Raw genomic sequence first — 15768 nt, 5'->3', positions numbered from 1 at the left:
GTGTGTGTGTGTGTGTGTGTGTGTGTGTGTGTCACCATGTGACGCAGTGATGACCAGACTGCTGCAGATGAACACCAGTACATCAGTTTCCTGCTGTCTCAGGAACAACGCTGCCCTCTGCTGTTAGTTTGGCTTTGATGGTTAATGGGTTTTTTCTCATCATGAGCTAAAAGTAAAATAATTTCAAATGTTTTTTTCTAGCACAAAAAGCATCTAATTTAGCATTTAACATGAGAATCTAGAAATTATGAATTATGATTTGTGTAAGGAGATAAATTATAGTTTGTTTTAAGAAATAAAACATATTTAGTGCTATATAAATATTTTGTTTATATACAGTTGTGGAAAAAATCAATTAGCAAGCACTGCTGGGAGAAATCCCTGAATCCGGTTTATTCAGTGATATATTCATATATCATATATTGTGAACCAGACGGAGCAGTGAAAGTGTTTTAGTGAAAACTCTGCAGGCAGAGAGTTTTTCCTCCAGGATCAGGATCCAAACCCAGAAACTGTTTGGTTCTCATGCAGCTGCAGGAAAAACAACTTCCAGCCTTTTGTGTGACCAGAACCGCTTCATTTGGTGAGAGTCCACAATCATTTAGAACAGAGACAATTTGACCAGCAGGTATTATTATATACATAATAAATACCAATATTAATAATAATTAATACCTGTTCAATAAAAATAGTCATATTTTTTTCTGATGCGCCGTCAAACATCAGTCCAGGTCATCTCAGCAGTGGCCTCTAGGCGGAGCTGTGCATTTATTTTTTAAATTTAAAATTCAAGGAAATAATGAAAGAACAAGAAGGTGAAACTCCAACTTTTATTTAGCAAAAAATCAAGTTACAGAAGAAGACCATTCATAGATATGAAAACAACTTGCTTATCTAAATTATTCCGCTTATATTTGATGCTAATGTGAAATAGTTTAAGAATGTGTTCTGATCACATTCAGTGGTTCTGGGTTGCAGGTTAAATTCCCAGTCTGGCCAGAAGCTCCTTGATGCGTTTGCACAGGTCAGCGTCTCCGTTTCTTCTGGAAGTTTCTCTTGTTAAGGTCTTCTTCAGTTCTGTGATGCTGGAATGTCGGTATTTTGACTCTTCTTGGATCTCTGCTGCCCTCATGTGGTACTCAGTTGACTCGCAGCTGTTATTTTTCATAAAGAATAAATGTTTGGCGTAGACGTTGTAAAGCATCTGTTTTCCTGCTGGATCCAGATCTTGTCTTTGTTCCAGCAGCTCTTTGTAAATCTGCTCAGCTTTCTTCGTGTCTATCTTTGCATGTATGGACGCCAAAGTGATTTTATCTTCAAGTTTGGGTTGAGGATCATTATGAATCACTTCCTCCCAGAGTCTGATTGCTCCGTTGATCTCGTTGCTGTCAGTTCTGTAGTCCTTAGAAAGGATCTTCTTTGTGAGACTCTCTGCATCAGATCTTTGCTGTTGGGTTTGATTCAGAGCTTCATCTGGAGATTCTTCAGCGTCGTCTTCCAGTTTAAACCTTTTGTTCAGACGCAGCAATGGGCTGATTCCGCTGTAGCTGTTGACAGGTTTCTCTTTCAGCTTTCCAGCCAAAACTCGAGCTTCACCATGGACGATTTCTCCGTTTGCAGCTCTGGCCTCCAGATAAAGAGCAGCAATGCATAAGTCACCTGGGTCCTGTTCGTTGGCAGATCTCAGCGTCTCCAGCCGGTCAGCGTTCAGCTTCTTTAAGTTGTCTGTGAGGAACTCTGTTGATAGTATGGCGTAGCTGCTCTGCCACTCCACGGTGTCCGGCTGCATCTCGATGGCTCTCTGGAAGAGCTCTGCAGCCTGCTGCTTCTTCTCTTTATCAAACTTCATCAGGGTCCAGGCCTTCTCAGCTAAGACCTCTGGGTGGCGCTCTAACTCAGGTGGAGCTGGGTATTTCCTCATCAGACCGTCGACCTTTGACAGGTAGTCTTCACTCTTCTCATCTTCTCCCAGGTGATGGTGCAGCCAGGCCAGATTCCCAAAGTTCACCATCAACCAGGGACCTTCATCAGCGTTTTTCTGCCTCTGGAAGGTCTCAGCGGCCCGGTTGAAGAGGTTCAGGGCGTCTTCAGAGGAGCCCAGCTGGTACTGGATGAAGCCCAGCAGGTTGTAGACGTGACCCAGCCAGAAGTTCCCCTCTTCAGTGCTGATGTCTCCCAGTGCGTCCCGGAGGTAGGTCTGTTTGGACCTGGAGGGTTGGAGCTCCCAGGTGAAGTGGCTCTGCAGCGCGTTCAGCCTGGACTCTGAAGTCTCTGTAGAGCTGCTGGCAAATCATGAAGACAAAGTTAATCTGTTCAGAGAGAATAAAATAATGATTGCAGGGAAACATGAAGAAGTAAAGCAAATGACTTGCACTGTTTAGGCGCTTCATCAAGTCCAGAGGACTCCAAGCGCTTCACACTACAGTCATCATTCACACTCAGACACTGATGGTGGTGAGCTACATGGTAGCTACAGCTACCCTGATCTGACCGAAGAACTGTGACCTCCACCTGCAGGCAAGGCGAGTGAAGCGTCTTCACATGGACACTAGGACAGAGGCAGACGGATGGCGGTTTGAAACCCACAACCCACCGGTTACAGGACAAACTACTGTTCCATCGTTGGAAAGGACAGAAATGGTTCAGGATCATCGAGTGATGAAAATAAAAAGGATAAATTGGAACTGTTGAACAACTCGAGAAGAGTATCATCTCTGTTAGCTTTTGCCTGACCTTTGACCTGCTGTACCTAAACTCACTCAATTTTCTCTAAGAATGAGATAAATCCAGGACCACAAGAAAACAAGTACAGAGGTGAGAAAGGTCAAGTGAACCCAGTGAGAGATTCATATTTTAGAAAAATCTCAGATATTTCCCATCACTCACCTCATGATCCAGCTGTTTCAAATCACTTTGAGAATGTCTTGATTTTGAAGCTTTCCAGCGTTTCTGTCAGAGGTAATCCTGAAACGTCTCAACCTGAGCTCAGAGACACGTAAACACGTTTGACTGCAGGACGTCAGTCTGAAGGAATGAGGCTCGGCAGGAGGAAACACCAATTTAACCAGTCAGAGAGAGGCTGGAGTTTACTTTCTGTTTGCTTTGTCAGAAATAGAAACTTAACCAGAACAACTGAATGGAAACTTTAACTCCAGGCTCTTATTTTCTAGTTCTCAGTGGTTAAATTACAAACTCATGTTTTACAGTTTCTCCTCTTCAGCTGCTCTAGCAGAGAATAGAAACTTGGCTCCAATAATAAAGTGGACGATGACTCGGCTTTACGGCCCTGTGGAGGAATCATGAATGATGATGTTCTGCAGGGTTTGGCTCCGGGGGATTTTTTAGATATTTGGGGTTCTGGGTGACGGTTGAGGTGGTAAACTGGCACCGCCTTCTGTCTACCGACTGGGACAGAACCAGTTAAAGCCTCTGCAGTGGAGAAGCGACTTTGTGAACAAAGATTGATGCGTGTTGTTATAGATGAATTTAAAGGTGCCTAACTCATGGAATATATCAATAAAGAAATGATGCAAATTTCCTCTGTTCATAGCCAAAACAGGAAGAGATTTAATGAACATTTGCGGAACCAAAGCTTCACATTTACATCGTTACAGGAATCCAAAATCTCTTGACTTCTGCTTCTGAAATGAGTTTTTTATAGAGTCCCAGCTCTACTGGTGTGTATTGGGAGGCTTCCACCAATGGTGTTACTGTCCTTCATTTGAGCAGTAATTCTGGCTCCGTTTTACTCTGGATGTGTATTTGGAAGTTCTGAGAATTAGGAGTCGACCTCCCAGGAACAAATCTTCTCCATCAGAAGAACTATTAGTGAAGTTGTTTGTTCCTTATCTGTCCAAACAAAGATTCTTTCCCAAGTCTTGGGCTCTGGCCCGGTTCCTTTGCAGGCGAGCAGGGGAAAGGTCGGGTGCCAGAACTTTCTTGCACAAAAGCTTAAAACTAACATCTTTCCTCTCTTAAGTGATTGTTATTCCACATCTCTCCAAATCTGAATTCCTTCTTTCCTGTCAGATTGACCCAGTCCTTCGCGCTCGCTCAGGTGTTCGGGTTTGCGCTTCACTCTGTCTGCAGTAAATGAGTCGCACCACCAGCCAATCATAGGCAGGTCTGGTTCATCCACTAAACAAAACTACAGAATGAAGGAAAACATCATTTGATACAATAAACACTTGAATTTTATACCCTAGGAATATTTAATTAAACATACACATTTTTGTCATTAACCATTTTAAGTAATTTATTTAATTTTTAAATGTGAAGCAAAATAGCAATGATTACTTTAAAAGATATCTTGTCACCCTAACAGCCTCTGGAAAAAAAGTCAGTATTTTGATAACTTTTAATCCCTTTACAGCAAATTAAACCTAGTTTGTCATAATCCCATAGTGGAGTTGGTTCAAATATGATGCTTGCATAATGTCAAAATAAGAGCTGTGATACAAAATGTCTGACTTTCTGCTGGAGAGTTTTATGAGGAATGATTAAGATATTGTGTTTTATTCAAAATGTGTTGCAGACACAGGAGGTGTAAAACAAACATTTCTGATCCACACATGATGCCTATTTGAAGATAATAAATTCACCCAAAGTTCTGCGAATTCAAAGCAGTTAAAACCACACTTCCTTATTACTGTTCTTACAGCAGAAAAAGGACATTAGAGCTTATGGAGCAAACTGATTTAATGTTTACATCATTAATTTGGTGTGTTGATGTGAAACTTCTCGTCATGTTCAGTGTAAGACAGATAGTAAGATTCATCCTGATTCATTATTCATTCTCAAAGCTGAACATCCAATGATGGAAAAACTCCTCAACCTGTGGATAATTCAGGGTTTCTGATCTTCAGTTGGGCTGATTCCTCAGGCTGGTCTCAACCTCCCTGATCCTCCTGTACAGCTCAGGGTTTGTGTTTCTCTTCACAGTCGTCTTCAGCTGCCTGAGGATCTTCTGTCGATACTTGGATGTTTCCTGGATCTCTGCTGCCTTCATGTGGTACTCGATGGACCTGCCACTATCGTGTCCGCTGAAGTATAAATGCTTTGCGTAGCGACAGTAAAGCATCTGTAATCCTGCTGGATCCAGATCTTCTCTTTCTTCCAGCAGCTTTTTGTAAATCTCGTCAGCTTTGTCTTTTGTATTTGGTTGCTTTGCATATAAGTCTGCTAGAGTTATTTGTTGTTTAAGACAAGAGTCATCATAAGCTGCAATCATTCCCTCCCACAGACTGATGGCTCGGTTCACAATGCTGCGGGAAGGTTTGGGGTCCTGGCGGTCCGGATTAAGGATCCTCGTCATGTAGCAGATAGCAGTCAATCTTTTGAAGTATCGTGAGTCTGGATGTCTCTTCAGGGCCTCTTCAGCTAATTGAACAGCTTCATCTTTAGAGATTTTGCTTCTGTACAGACGCAGCAATGGGCTGATTCCACTGTACATGCTTGGAGGCCTTTCTAGAACCTTTCTAGCTAACTCTCTTGCTTCATCATGGATTTGTTCTTGTTTTGCAGCGCGTGCCTCCAGATAAAGAGCAGCAACATATAAGTTACCTGGATCTTGTTCTTTAGCTGATCTCAGTCTCTCAAAGACTTCAGGCTCTAAGATGATCTGGCGTTTTGTGAGGAACTCTGTTGATAGTATGGCGTAGCTGCTCCGCCACTCCACGGTGTCCGGCTGCATCTCGATGGCTCTCTGGAAGAGCTCTGCAGCCTCCAGCTTCTTCTCTTTATCAAACTTCATCAGGGTCCAGGCCTTTTCAGCTAAGACCTCTGGGTAGAGATCTCCCTTCTTCTTCTTCATCAGACCGTCGACCTTTGACAGGTAGTCTTCACTCTTCTCATCTTCTCCCAGGTGATGGTGCAGCCAGGCCAGATTCCCAAAGTTCACCATCAACCAGGGACCTTCATCAGCGTTTTTCTGCCTCTGGAAGGTCTCAGCGGCGTCTTTAGAGGAGTCCAGCTGGTACTGGATGAAGCCCAGCAGGTTGTAGACATGACCCAGCCAGAAGTTCCCCTCCTCAGTGCCGATGTCCTCCAGTCGGTTCCTCAGGTAGGTCAGTTTGGACCTGGAGGGGTGGAGCTCCCAGGTCAAGTGGCTCTGCAGAGCCTCCAGTTTGTCCTCCAGACTCTGAGCAGAACTGATGGGACATTAAAACAGAAATTAGCCGACAGCAGCAGAACAGCCACATGGTGAGAGTAACACAGAAAGGAAGCTGCAAAGACATTAAAGTGTTTTATGTTTCTGGATCCTCCTGGCCTTCATCAATAACTGCATGAAGCAAAACTACGTCTCTGTTCACAATCAGAGACAATCTGGACATTTATGTTTTATTCAGACTCGATCCTTTTGAAGTCTTCTGACTAAAAGCTGGAATAAACATTTGGGTTTGGATATTTATTAGTTACAATATTTATTAGTTTAGATATTTATTAGTTTGGATATTTATTAGTTTAGATATTTATTAGTTTAGATATTTATTAGTTTAGATATTTATTAGTTTAGATATTAACAGCGGTCGTCTCATCATCAGAACTGAGAGCAGATTGATATTTTTAAAGGAAACGGTTCTGGTTCTGGTTCTGGTCAGGATGGGAGGTAAATGTTCAGCCCTCTGTTGTTCCTCTATAAACTGATTGTTATTCAGCCTGAATAATTAGAAATGATCAGAAAGAAGCAGCAGCTGGTTGTCTCACCTCATCCTGCGGCTGGTCGGCGTCTCGGTGGATCAACCTCCTCAGGTTCTCATTTATCCTCGTCCTGAAGGCGTGGCGGCCGGCCGGTTGGCCGGCGGCGTTAAGACGTTTGATTCATATTCAGCTCAACGTTTCTAGTTTTCCCCGTAAACAGAAACTCGGCAGCACGTTGGTTCCTCCACAGTTTATTCCCACCATAAACAGCCAGAATTATGGGAGGAGGTTCTTTTATTTAACATTCTGATCAGATATGATCTGTTTGTTTTCAGTTCAGGAAAATGAAGGATATAACTTGGGATTAAATTCTACCATAAAATTGTTCCAATTCTTAAAATGAAGCAGCTTGTGTTTCCGCACTGGAGACTTTAAATCTAATTATCAGGAGTTATATTGTTATATTTTACTAAAAAAGTTGAATTTTCCATCAGAAACCTGTCAGTTTATTATTTGAACGTCTCTGTTTCCCTTCAATCATCTAAATCTTGATGTTCAAAAGTCCAGATCTGATTTCTAGATAAGTTCAGCAGCGAAAAACAACCGACGATCAAATCGGTTTTATTACATTTTTTTTTTTTTTTTACAGCTGTTAAGTAAAAATGCAGCTTTATGCCAATTAGAAGATCAGCTGTAAACTCGGTTCTGATCCAGGTTAGGTTCGCTCAGGTCCTTATAGTTCTGGTTCTGGTTCTGTTGGAGGTTTGCTCCTGTTTACGGGGAGTTTTCCTCTCCACTGTAGCCATGTGCATACTCAGCATGACAGATTGTGACAAGATAAGATAAGATTTATTATCATTGTCATCAACAGATTACAGATTGAGATTTGCTCGACTTGAGTTAAGATGCAGGTTATGTGTATATACATAATATACAAAGATAAAGAAAGAAATAGTACAAAATGAGAAATAAATAGACATCAGAAGATGGTTGCAGCGCCTGGAGGTGTCGCAACAGAATTGACATTTTTAACAAAGTGGTGTCAAGAGCAGAAGTTCTTATGCCTTTGAATTTAGTGCCATGATTGCCATCGGGTAAAAACTGTTTTTTAGGCGATTTGTCCTGGTTTTTATTGCTCTGTATCTCTTGCCTGATGGCAGCAGCTGGAAGAGACCATGGCCAGGGTGTGAAGAGTCATTTAAAATGTCCAAAACCTTCTTGTGGAGCCTGGAAGTGTAAATCTGTTCCATAGTGGGGAGGGGGCAGCCTATGGTTCTCTCTGCTGCCCTAACAACCCTCTGGAGCGCCTTCTTGTCCGAAGCCAGCAGCATAATGCCAGCGGCTGTTTGCTGTCACTGAATGTTTTAAAATAAATGAAATTTAACCTGAACTCGACGCAGTTTTGATAATTAGAACCAAATTAAATATGAATTTGGACTAAAATAACTTCTTTTGGTAAAGTGCCTTCAAATGAAATGTGAACTGATGGTATATAAATCAACTGAATTTAGTTTTTATCAGCAATTGAGTGAAATCAGCACAAACTGTTGGACTTTTCAAATATAGCAATAACATTTATGTCAGTAGTAAGTTATGTAAGTCTGCTTTTGATATAAATTTAAAGTAAAATTAAAAATGATCAATGTCAACTGAATATAAGAAAAAAATGGACACAACTCTTAAATTTACCTTTCACTGACGTTAGAGATGAGGCCTGGATTGACTAACTGGGAGGACTGGGAATATTCCCAGTGGGCTGAAAGAACTGGCTTATTTTATTTTATTTTTTTATATTATTTCATTTTATTTTATTTCATTTAGTTTTATTTTACTGTATATTTCATTTTATTTTATTTTATTTCATTTTATTTTATATTTTATTTAATTTCATATTTAATTTTATTTTGTTTTATTATATTTTATTTTATTTTACATTTTATTTCATATTTTATATTTTATTTCGGGTTTGTTTTGCCCTCTGCTGCTCCACAGCCTTCCTCCGTTATCAGCTCTGGTTCTGTGTGTTTGCAGACGTTTTCTGCCTTTTGCACGTCGGCGATGTGTAAAGTAGAAATATCTTCATCATCCTCGTCCTCAGTAAAGCCGGTTCTCGTTTCTCCGGCCCAGCTGACCTCTCAGAGCGTCCGCTGCTCCACAGACCGCTCACTCATCTTGATTTTAATGGCGGTCGGCAGATTAAGTTCATCTTGGCCACTGGACCAGAAGGACCGGAATTTAAAAAAACTAAATTTAACTAAATAATCCAGTTCAGAAGTGAAATAATCTTGGTGAATGTTCCGTCTGATTTCTCCTCCCAGAGTCCAGATAATGTGAATTCCTGATGTTTTTCCTTTCCAGTGATGGGAATGATGATCCCTGTTTGTATTTGTCACAGAGAAGCAGCACATGCTGCATGTTCCTGTTGGACGTTTGCCTTTTTTAAACAGGTTGTAGTTTAAAATGTCTTCCTGTTTCCTGAAATCCCGGTACTCTTCATCCGTTATTGCTGATAAAAACTTTACATTTTAACTTCTGTCCTGATTTCTGTGGGTCCAGAAGCTAAACACATCGCTCTTTCTCAGCCAATGACCTTATAAAAAGGTTCACATCCTAAACCCTGTGGCCGGTTTGGACCCAAACAGTGGATTCTGTTACATTCGCTGCTTTGTGTCTAAAAGTGAAGCAAAACTTAAACTGTTTATTCTAAACTAATTCATCTCTGTCCAGGCACAACGTTTTTCTTTGGTCGTTTTGAGGAAGGTCTTCGTTACAATGAGCTGAGGTCAGATCGGAGCAGGAACCGGTCGGCGCTGGGAGGAAACCAGCTGCTGCTGTAGCTCAGCCAGTGGGTCGGCTCAGCTGAGGGGCCGGGTTGGTGAAGCTGCGCTTCTGTTCTCTCTGAACGGAGCCGGTCCTCCTCCCTCAGACTGAACACACACACGTGTGTGTGGCCCAACAGTCTGGATATTTAGCGAGTCAGAACTCTGCAGAACCACCTTCAGTTTTATCTTTACAGGTAAAAAAATAAAAGAAACGTCATTTCCTCAAAATCAAGGCTTTATTCTACAGATTTTCAAAACAGGTAAAACAATGTGATAAAACATTATTCATCATTTTATTGGATTTTATAGAGATAAAAACCATTTGAAGTGACTCTGTTCATGTCTGGAACATCGTACAGATTTTATATGATCTTCAGCTTCAGGTCTTTAATATTCACTGATTCTGAGCTCCAGGCTGAATTCTCAGTTTGGTCAGAAGACGTTTTATTTCTTCAATCAGTTCAGGGTTTCTGTTTCTACTGATGGTCTTCTCCAGCTCTCTAATGCTGTTCTGTCGATACTTGGATGTTTCCTGGATCTCTGCTGCCTTCATGTGGTACTCGATGGACCTGCCACTATCGTGTCCGCTGAAGTATAAATGCTTTGCGTAGCGACAGTAAAGCATCTGTAATCCTGCTGGATCCAGATCTTCTCTTTCTTCCAGCAGCTTTTTGTAAATCTCGTCAGCTTTGTCTTTTGTATTTGGTTGCTTTGCATATAAGTCTGCTAGAGTTATTTGTTGTTTAAGACAAGAGTCATCATAAGCTGCAATCATTCCCTCCCACAGACTGATGGCTCGGTTCACAATGCTGCGGGAAGGTTTGGGGTCCTGGCGGTCCGGATTAAGGATCCTCTTCATGTAGCAGATAGCAGTCAATCTTTTGAAGTATCGTGAGTCTGGATGTCTCTTCAGGGCCTCTTCAGCTAATTGAACAGCTTCATCTTTAGAGATTTTGCTTCTGTACAGACGCAGCAATGGGCTGATTCCACTGTACATGCTTGGAGGCCTTTCTAGAACCTTTCTAGCTAACTCTCTTGCTTCATCATGGATTTGTTCTTGTTTTGCAGCGCGTGCCTCCAGATAAAGAGCAGCAACATATAAGTTACCTGGATCTTGTTCTTTAGCTGATCTCAGTCTCTCAAAGACTTCAGGCTCTAAGATGATCTGGCGTTTTGTGAGGAACTCTGTTGATAGTATGGCGTAGCTGCTCCGCCACTCCACGGTGTCCGGCTGCATCTCGATGGCTCTCTGGAAGAGCTCTGCAGCCTCCAGCTTCTTCTCTTTATCAAATGTCATCAGGGTCCAGGCCTTTTCAGCTAATACCTTTGGGTAGAGATCTCCCTTCTTCTTCTTCATCAGACCGTCGACCTTTGACAGGTAGTCTTCACTCTTCTCATCTTCTCCCAGGTGATGGTGCAGCCAGGCCAGATTCCCAAAGTTCACCATCAACCAGGGACCTTCATCAGCGTTTTTCTGCCTCTGGAAGGTCTCAGCGGCCCGATTGAAGAGGTTCAGGGCGTCTTCAGAGGAGCCCAGCTGGTACTGGATGAAGCCCAGCAGGTTGTAGACATGACCCAGCCAGAAGTTCCCCTGATCTGTACCAATGTCCTCCAGTCGGTTCCTCAGGTAGGTCAGTTTGGACCTGGAGGGGTGGAGCTCCCAGGTCAAGTGGCTCTGCAGAGCCTCCAGTTTGTCCTCCAGACTCTGAGCAGAACTGATGGGACATTAAAACAGAAATTAGCCGACAGCAGCAGAACAGCCACATGCAACCTGAACCTCCAGCCGGAGACACGATGAGATGCTTTGTGTTGATAATGACAGGTCATTGTGGGAAACACCTGGTTTACAACCTACCAGATAGAAAGCTGTGATGTATTTCCAAACTTCAGTTTGACTCAACCTGTTAACACGTAGAGATCAAACTCTGGACCCGATCATCAGTCAGGTTGTAAATAGTTCAGTGTTCTGTAGGCTGGTTAAAGTCTGTAGCTGATGTCTCTGTCTGATCAGTTCTGTTATCTTCATGGACACAATGACCCACCTAGATATCTAGACGTTTTCACAAAATGTTCTGTTAATAAAATCACAGCTTCACGTTTTATCAGCTGCACTCTGCCCTGTCCTGTGACCTCTGTGACCTCAGCAGCTCGTCCTGATATTGAATCCAGTTAAAGAGTCTGGCAGGAAGAAATCTCGGTGGAGATCTGCTCCACCAGTAAACCTCAACTCCAAGTTCACCGAAATCTACAAAGAGAGACGAAGCTTTCATCCAACATGAACAGTCAAAAATCAACCAACTAAAACATTATTAACATTCGGCTCCTCCTGCTGTCTGGACCCACAGCTTCCCTCAGGAAGTCCAGCCTGTCGTTGATCTGAATCATCAGGTTCTGTAAACCCAGCAGATATCAAACCTCTGATACACAGAACCATCTGGACCGATTACAGGCCCGTCTCCAACCTGCCTTTCATCAGCAGCGTTACTGGAAAACCTGTTCAACAGCTGCTTTCAGTCTGGTTTCCATGGTTACCCCAGCACTGAAACCGGCCTAGTCAAAGAGTTCAATGACTTCCATGTAAACACAGAGCTGGTTCTGGTTCTGATCATGTCACTGAACCGACTGGAGAACTGGGTCGGACTCTCCAGTCCAGAACTCTACTGGTTCCAGTCTGGACCGGTTCCGGTTCTGGACTGGTTCCAGTCTGGTTCCAGAACTGGGGTTTCTCTGTTTCAACAGGAAACTTCTGATCCAGAGGTCAGAGGTCACTGGGGTTCCTCTGGTTCTAGATCTTTATTCTCCCACCGGCTCAGGTTGCAGCAGGAAGCAGACTGGTTACCATGACGACGCGGATGACAGCAGCTCTACCTGTAAAGTTGATGCGAGGCGTTTCTGATGGTGTTCAGAGCCAGTGGTGAATTTCTGCTGTAATCTGCTGTTATTCTGACATCAATAACTGCATGAAGCAAAACTACGTCTCTGTTCACAACCAGGTGGGAAACAATCAGAGACAATCTGGACATTTATGTTTTATTCAGACTCGATCCTTTTGAAGTCTTCTGACTAAAAGCTGGAATAAACATTTGGGTTTGGATATTTATTAGTTACAATATTTATTAGTTACGATATTTATTAGTTACGATATTTATTAGTTTAGATATTTATTAGCTTAGATATTTATTAGTTTAGATATTTATTAGTTTAGATATTAACAGCGGTCGTCTCATCATCAGAACTGAGAGCAGATTGATGTTTTTAAAGGAAACGGTTCTGGTTCTGGTCAGGATGGGAGGTAAATGTTCAGCCCTCTGTTGTTCCTCTATAAACTTCAGGACTGCTTTGAGCATACAGACTGGAGTGTGTTCAGGGACGGCGCAGACTTGGAGGAATACTCATCGTCCGTTCTGTCCTATGTTCAGTTCTGCACCGACGCTGTGCTCCCTGTTAAGACCATAAAAGTGTTTCCAAACCAGAAACCATGGCTGGACAGCACAGTACGGGCCCTGCTGAAAGCCCGGGATGCTGCCTACAGGTCTGGAGACAGGTTGGCTTATAGCAGGGCCCGGTCGGAACTGAAAAAAGGTATTATGCAGGCCAAGCTCCAGTACAAACAGCAGATTGAGGAACATTTCATCAACAACAACCCCCGAAGCATGTGGAGAGGCATCAGAACCATGACGGACTACAAACACAGCAGTCAGCTGACCAGCCGCGACCCCACCCTGCCTGACACCTTAAACAGTTTCTTTGCCCGCTTTGACACGGCGGGCAGCAGAGAAGCCGTACATCTACCCCAACTGGAAGAGCAGCACCAGCCCCTCGTCCTACAGAAGCATCAGGTGACGTCCACCCTGAGGAGGATCAACACCCACAAAGCTCCAGGACCGGACAAGGTGTCAGGCCAGACGCTGAAAACCTGCGCCGACCAGCTGGCAGGAGTGTTTCTGGACATTTTCAATCTGTCCCTGCAGCTCGCCACGGTTCCTGAGTGTCTCAAGTCTTCCACCATCATCCCTGTACCGAAGAAGAGGTCCATCACCAGCCTGAACGATTACCGACCCGTCGCTCTGACCCCGGTGATCATGAAGTGCTTTGAGAGAATTCTTCTGAGGTACATCAGAGACTTCATCCCCGCAAACCTGGACAGCCTTCAGTTCGCTTACAGAGCGAACCGGTCAACAGAGGATGCTGTCTCCATCACTCTGCACACAGCCCTGACCCATCTGCAGCATCCCAACACCTACGTCAGGATGCTATTTGTAGACTTCAGCTCAGCATTTAACACCGTCATCCCAGACAAGCTGGTGCTGAAGCTACTCGAGGTGGGGCTGCCCGCTTCACTGTGCCACTGGATCAGAGACTTCCTCACCAACAGGCCTCAGGTGGTGAGAATAAGTGGCTAAACATCGTCCCCCCTGGTCCTCAACACAGGCATGCCGCAGGGCTGTGTGCTCAGCCCAGCTCTCTTCACCCTGTTTACACACGACTGCGTGGCCATCCACCCCACCAACACAGTCATGAAGTACGCGGACGACACAACAGTAGTGGGTCTCATTTCAGACAACAACGAGACCCACTACAGAGAGGAGATTCTGCAGCTCACTCAGTGGTGTTCAGCCAACAACTTGGTGCTGAACACAGGGAAGACCAAGGAGGTCATTGTGGATTACAGAAGGTCCAGGAGGACGGATCACACTCCCCTTCTCATAGATGGAGAAGTGGTGGAACGTGTGGACAACATCAAGTTCCTGGGCCTCCACATCACGTCTGACCTCTCCTGGAACACAAACACCTCCCACCTGGTGAAGAAAGCACAACAAAGGCTCTTCTTCCTCAGGAAACTGAGACGGGCTGGACTTTCCTCACGGCTGCTCGTGAACTTTTACAGGGCGATGATCGAGAGCATCCTCTGCCTCAACATGACTGTGTGGTATGGTAGCTGCACAGCATTGGAGAGGAAACAACTGACACGGGTGGTGAGAACAGCACAAGGCATTGTGGGATGCCCCCTCCCAGACCTGGACTCCATTTACACAGACCGGGTCAAGAAGAGAGCTGGATCCATAGCCATGGATTCCAGCCACCCGGGCCACAGACTGTTTGTGCCGCTGCCATCAGGCAAGCGGTACAGGAATATACGGACTACAACAAATAGACTGAGAAACAGTTTCTTCCCCACAGCCGTCAGAGCCATTACTCCCTGCCGCCCCCCCCTCCCACACATATCATAACCTCGCAGTCACACATACATATCCCCCACCCCCACACAGACATATTGTTCTGCACTTTGCACTGTCACATTATCTGTACTTTGCCATAATTGGACCTGCTGCTACTTCTTTGGTGTGGTTGAGTGCCTTTAGTTAATTTTAGTTGTATATATTGTTATTATTATTATTGTGTGTTTGCTTATTTATACTGTATATATTTGACCTTTTGCACGGGAGCTGCAATGGAAATTTCGTTGAATTCTGTTCAATGACAATAAATGCTATCTATCTATCTATCTATCTATCTATCTATCTGTCTATCTATCTGTCTGTCTGTCTGTCTGTCTGTCTGTCTGTCTGTCTGTCTGTCTGTCTGTCTGTCTGTCTGTCTGTCTGTCTGTCTGTCTGTCTGTCTGTCTGTCTGTCTGTCTGTCTGTCTGTCTGTCTGTCTGTCTGTCTGTCTGTCTGTCTGTCTGTCTGTCTGTCTGTCTGTCTGTCTGTCTGTCTGTCTATCTATCTATCTATCTAAACTGATTGTTATTCAGCCTGAATAATTAGAAATGATCAGAAAGAAGCAGCAGCTGGTTGTCTCACCTCATCCTGCGGCTGGTCGGCGTCTCGGTGGATCAACCTCCTCAGGTTCTCATTTATCCTCGTCCTGAAGGCGTGGCGGCCGGCCGGTTGGCCGGCGGCGTTAAGACGTTTGATTCATATCCAGCTCAACGTTTCTAGTTTTCCCCGTAAACAGAAACTCGGCAGCACGTTGGTTCCTCCACAGTTATTCCCACCATAAACAGCCAGAATTATGGGAGGAGGTTCTGATTAGATATGATGTTATGTCTTTATGAGCAGGTCAGGAAAATAAAGATTAAAACATGAGCTTATCTGCTATAAACGATTCCAACTCAGCAGTTACAGTTCATTTAAAGTGATACTGTTTGTGTTTCTGCATCATTAATAAACTGATTATTAGACAAGATTTCTGATGGCTGAAGACTTTAAGTCTAATCAATACCAGGAGAATTAGAATTAAATGCCTTAATGTGCTATAATTTAAAGTTAAATTTGTCCACTTTCAACTTGAGGGCCAACAGAAA

At 43.7% G+C, this 15768-nt stretch overlaps 3 protein-coding genes across 3 annotated transcripts; all 3 read right to left on the bottom strand.

Annotated features, from left to right (window-relative positions):
* Window positions 1-833: 833 nt before the first annotated feature.
* LOC102226797 (interferon-induced protein with tetratricopeptide repeats 2-like) lies at window positions 834-2891 on the bottom strand. The gene is made up of 3 exons (XM_023339826.1): window positions 2887-2891; window positions 2492-2548; window positions 834-2282 (listed from the first exon to the last, which is right to left on the bottom strand). Exons 1-3 carry the CDS (start codon window positions 2889-2891, stop codon window positions 980-982), a joined length of 1365 nt encoding a protein of 454 aa, XP_023195594.1. The 3' UTR covers window positions 834-979.
* Window positions 2892-4842: 1951 nt separating this feature from the next.
* Window positions 4843-6758, bottom strand: LOC111609632 (interferon-induced protein with tetratricopeptide repeats 1-like). The gene is given in 2 exon segments (XM_023339017.1): window positions 4843-6149; window positions 6706-6758. Coding segments are annotated over 2 exon segments (1341 nt in total). The 3' UTR covers window positions 4843-4861.
* A 2920-nt stretch (window positions 6759-9678) lies between these two features.
* LOC102232951 (interferon-induced protein with tetratricopeptide repeats 1-like) lies at window positions 9679-15372 on the bottom strand. Its single transcript, XM_023339018.1, has 2 exons — window positions 15266-15372; window positions 9679-11176 (listed from the first exon to the last, which is right to left on the bottom strand). Exons 1-2 carry the CDS (start codon window positions 15268-15270, stop codon window positions 9856-9858), a joined length of 1326 nt encoding a protein of 441 aa, XP_023194786.1. The 5' UTR covers window positions 15271-15372; the 3' UTR covers window positions 9679-9855.
* Between the last annotated feature and the right edge of the window lie 396 nt (window positions 15373-15768).

Source organism: Xiphophorus maculatus, chromosome 9, assembly GCF_002775205.1.
Source record: "Xiphophorus maculatus strain JP 163 A chromosome 9, X_maculatus-5.0-male, whole genome shotgun sequence".
Classification (NCBI taxonomy): domain Eukaryota; kingdom Metazoa; phylum Chordata; class Actinopteri; order Cyprinodontiformes; family Poeciliidae; genus Xiphophorus; species Xiphophorus maculatus.
The sequence above is the reverse complement of the archived record's forward strand: the minus strand, read 5'-3'. Positions and strand labels throughout refer to the sequence as shown.

What these genes read in the sequence shown, in the direction of transcription:
- LOC102226797 (XM_023339826.1), bottom strand. An exon ending in GTGGAGGTCACAGTTCTTCG is followed by an intron (nt 2,283 to 2,491) that starts GTCAGATCAGGG and finishes ATGATTTGCCAG; the next exon opens with CAGCTCTACAGAGACTTCAG.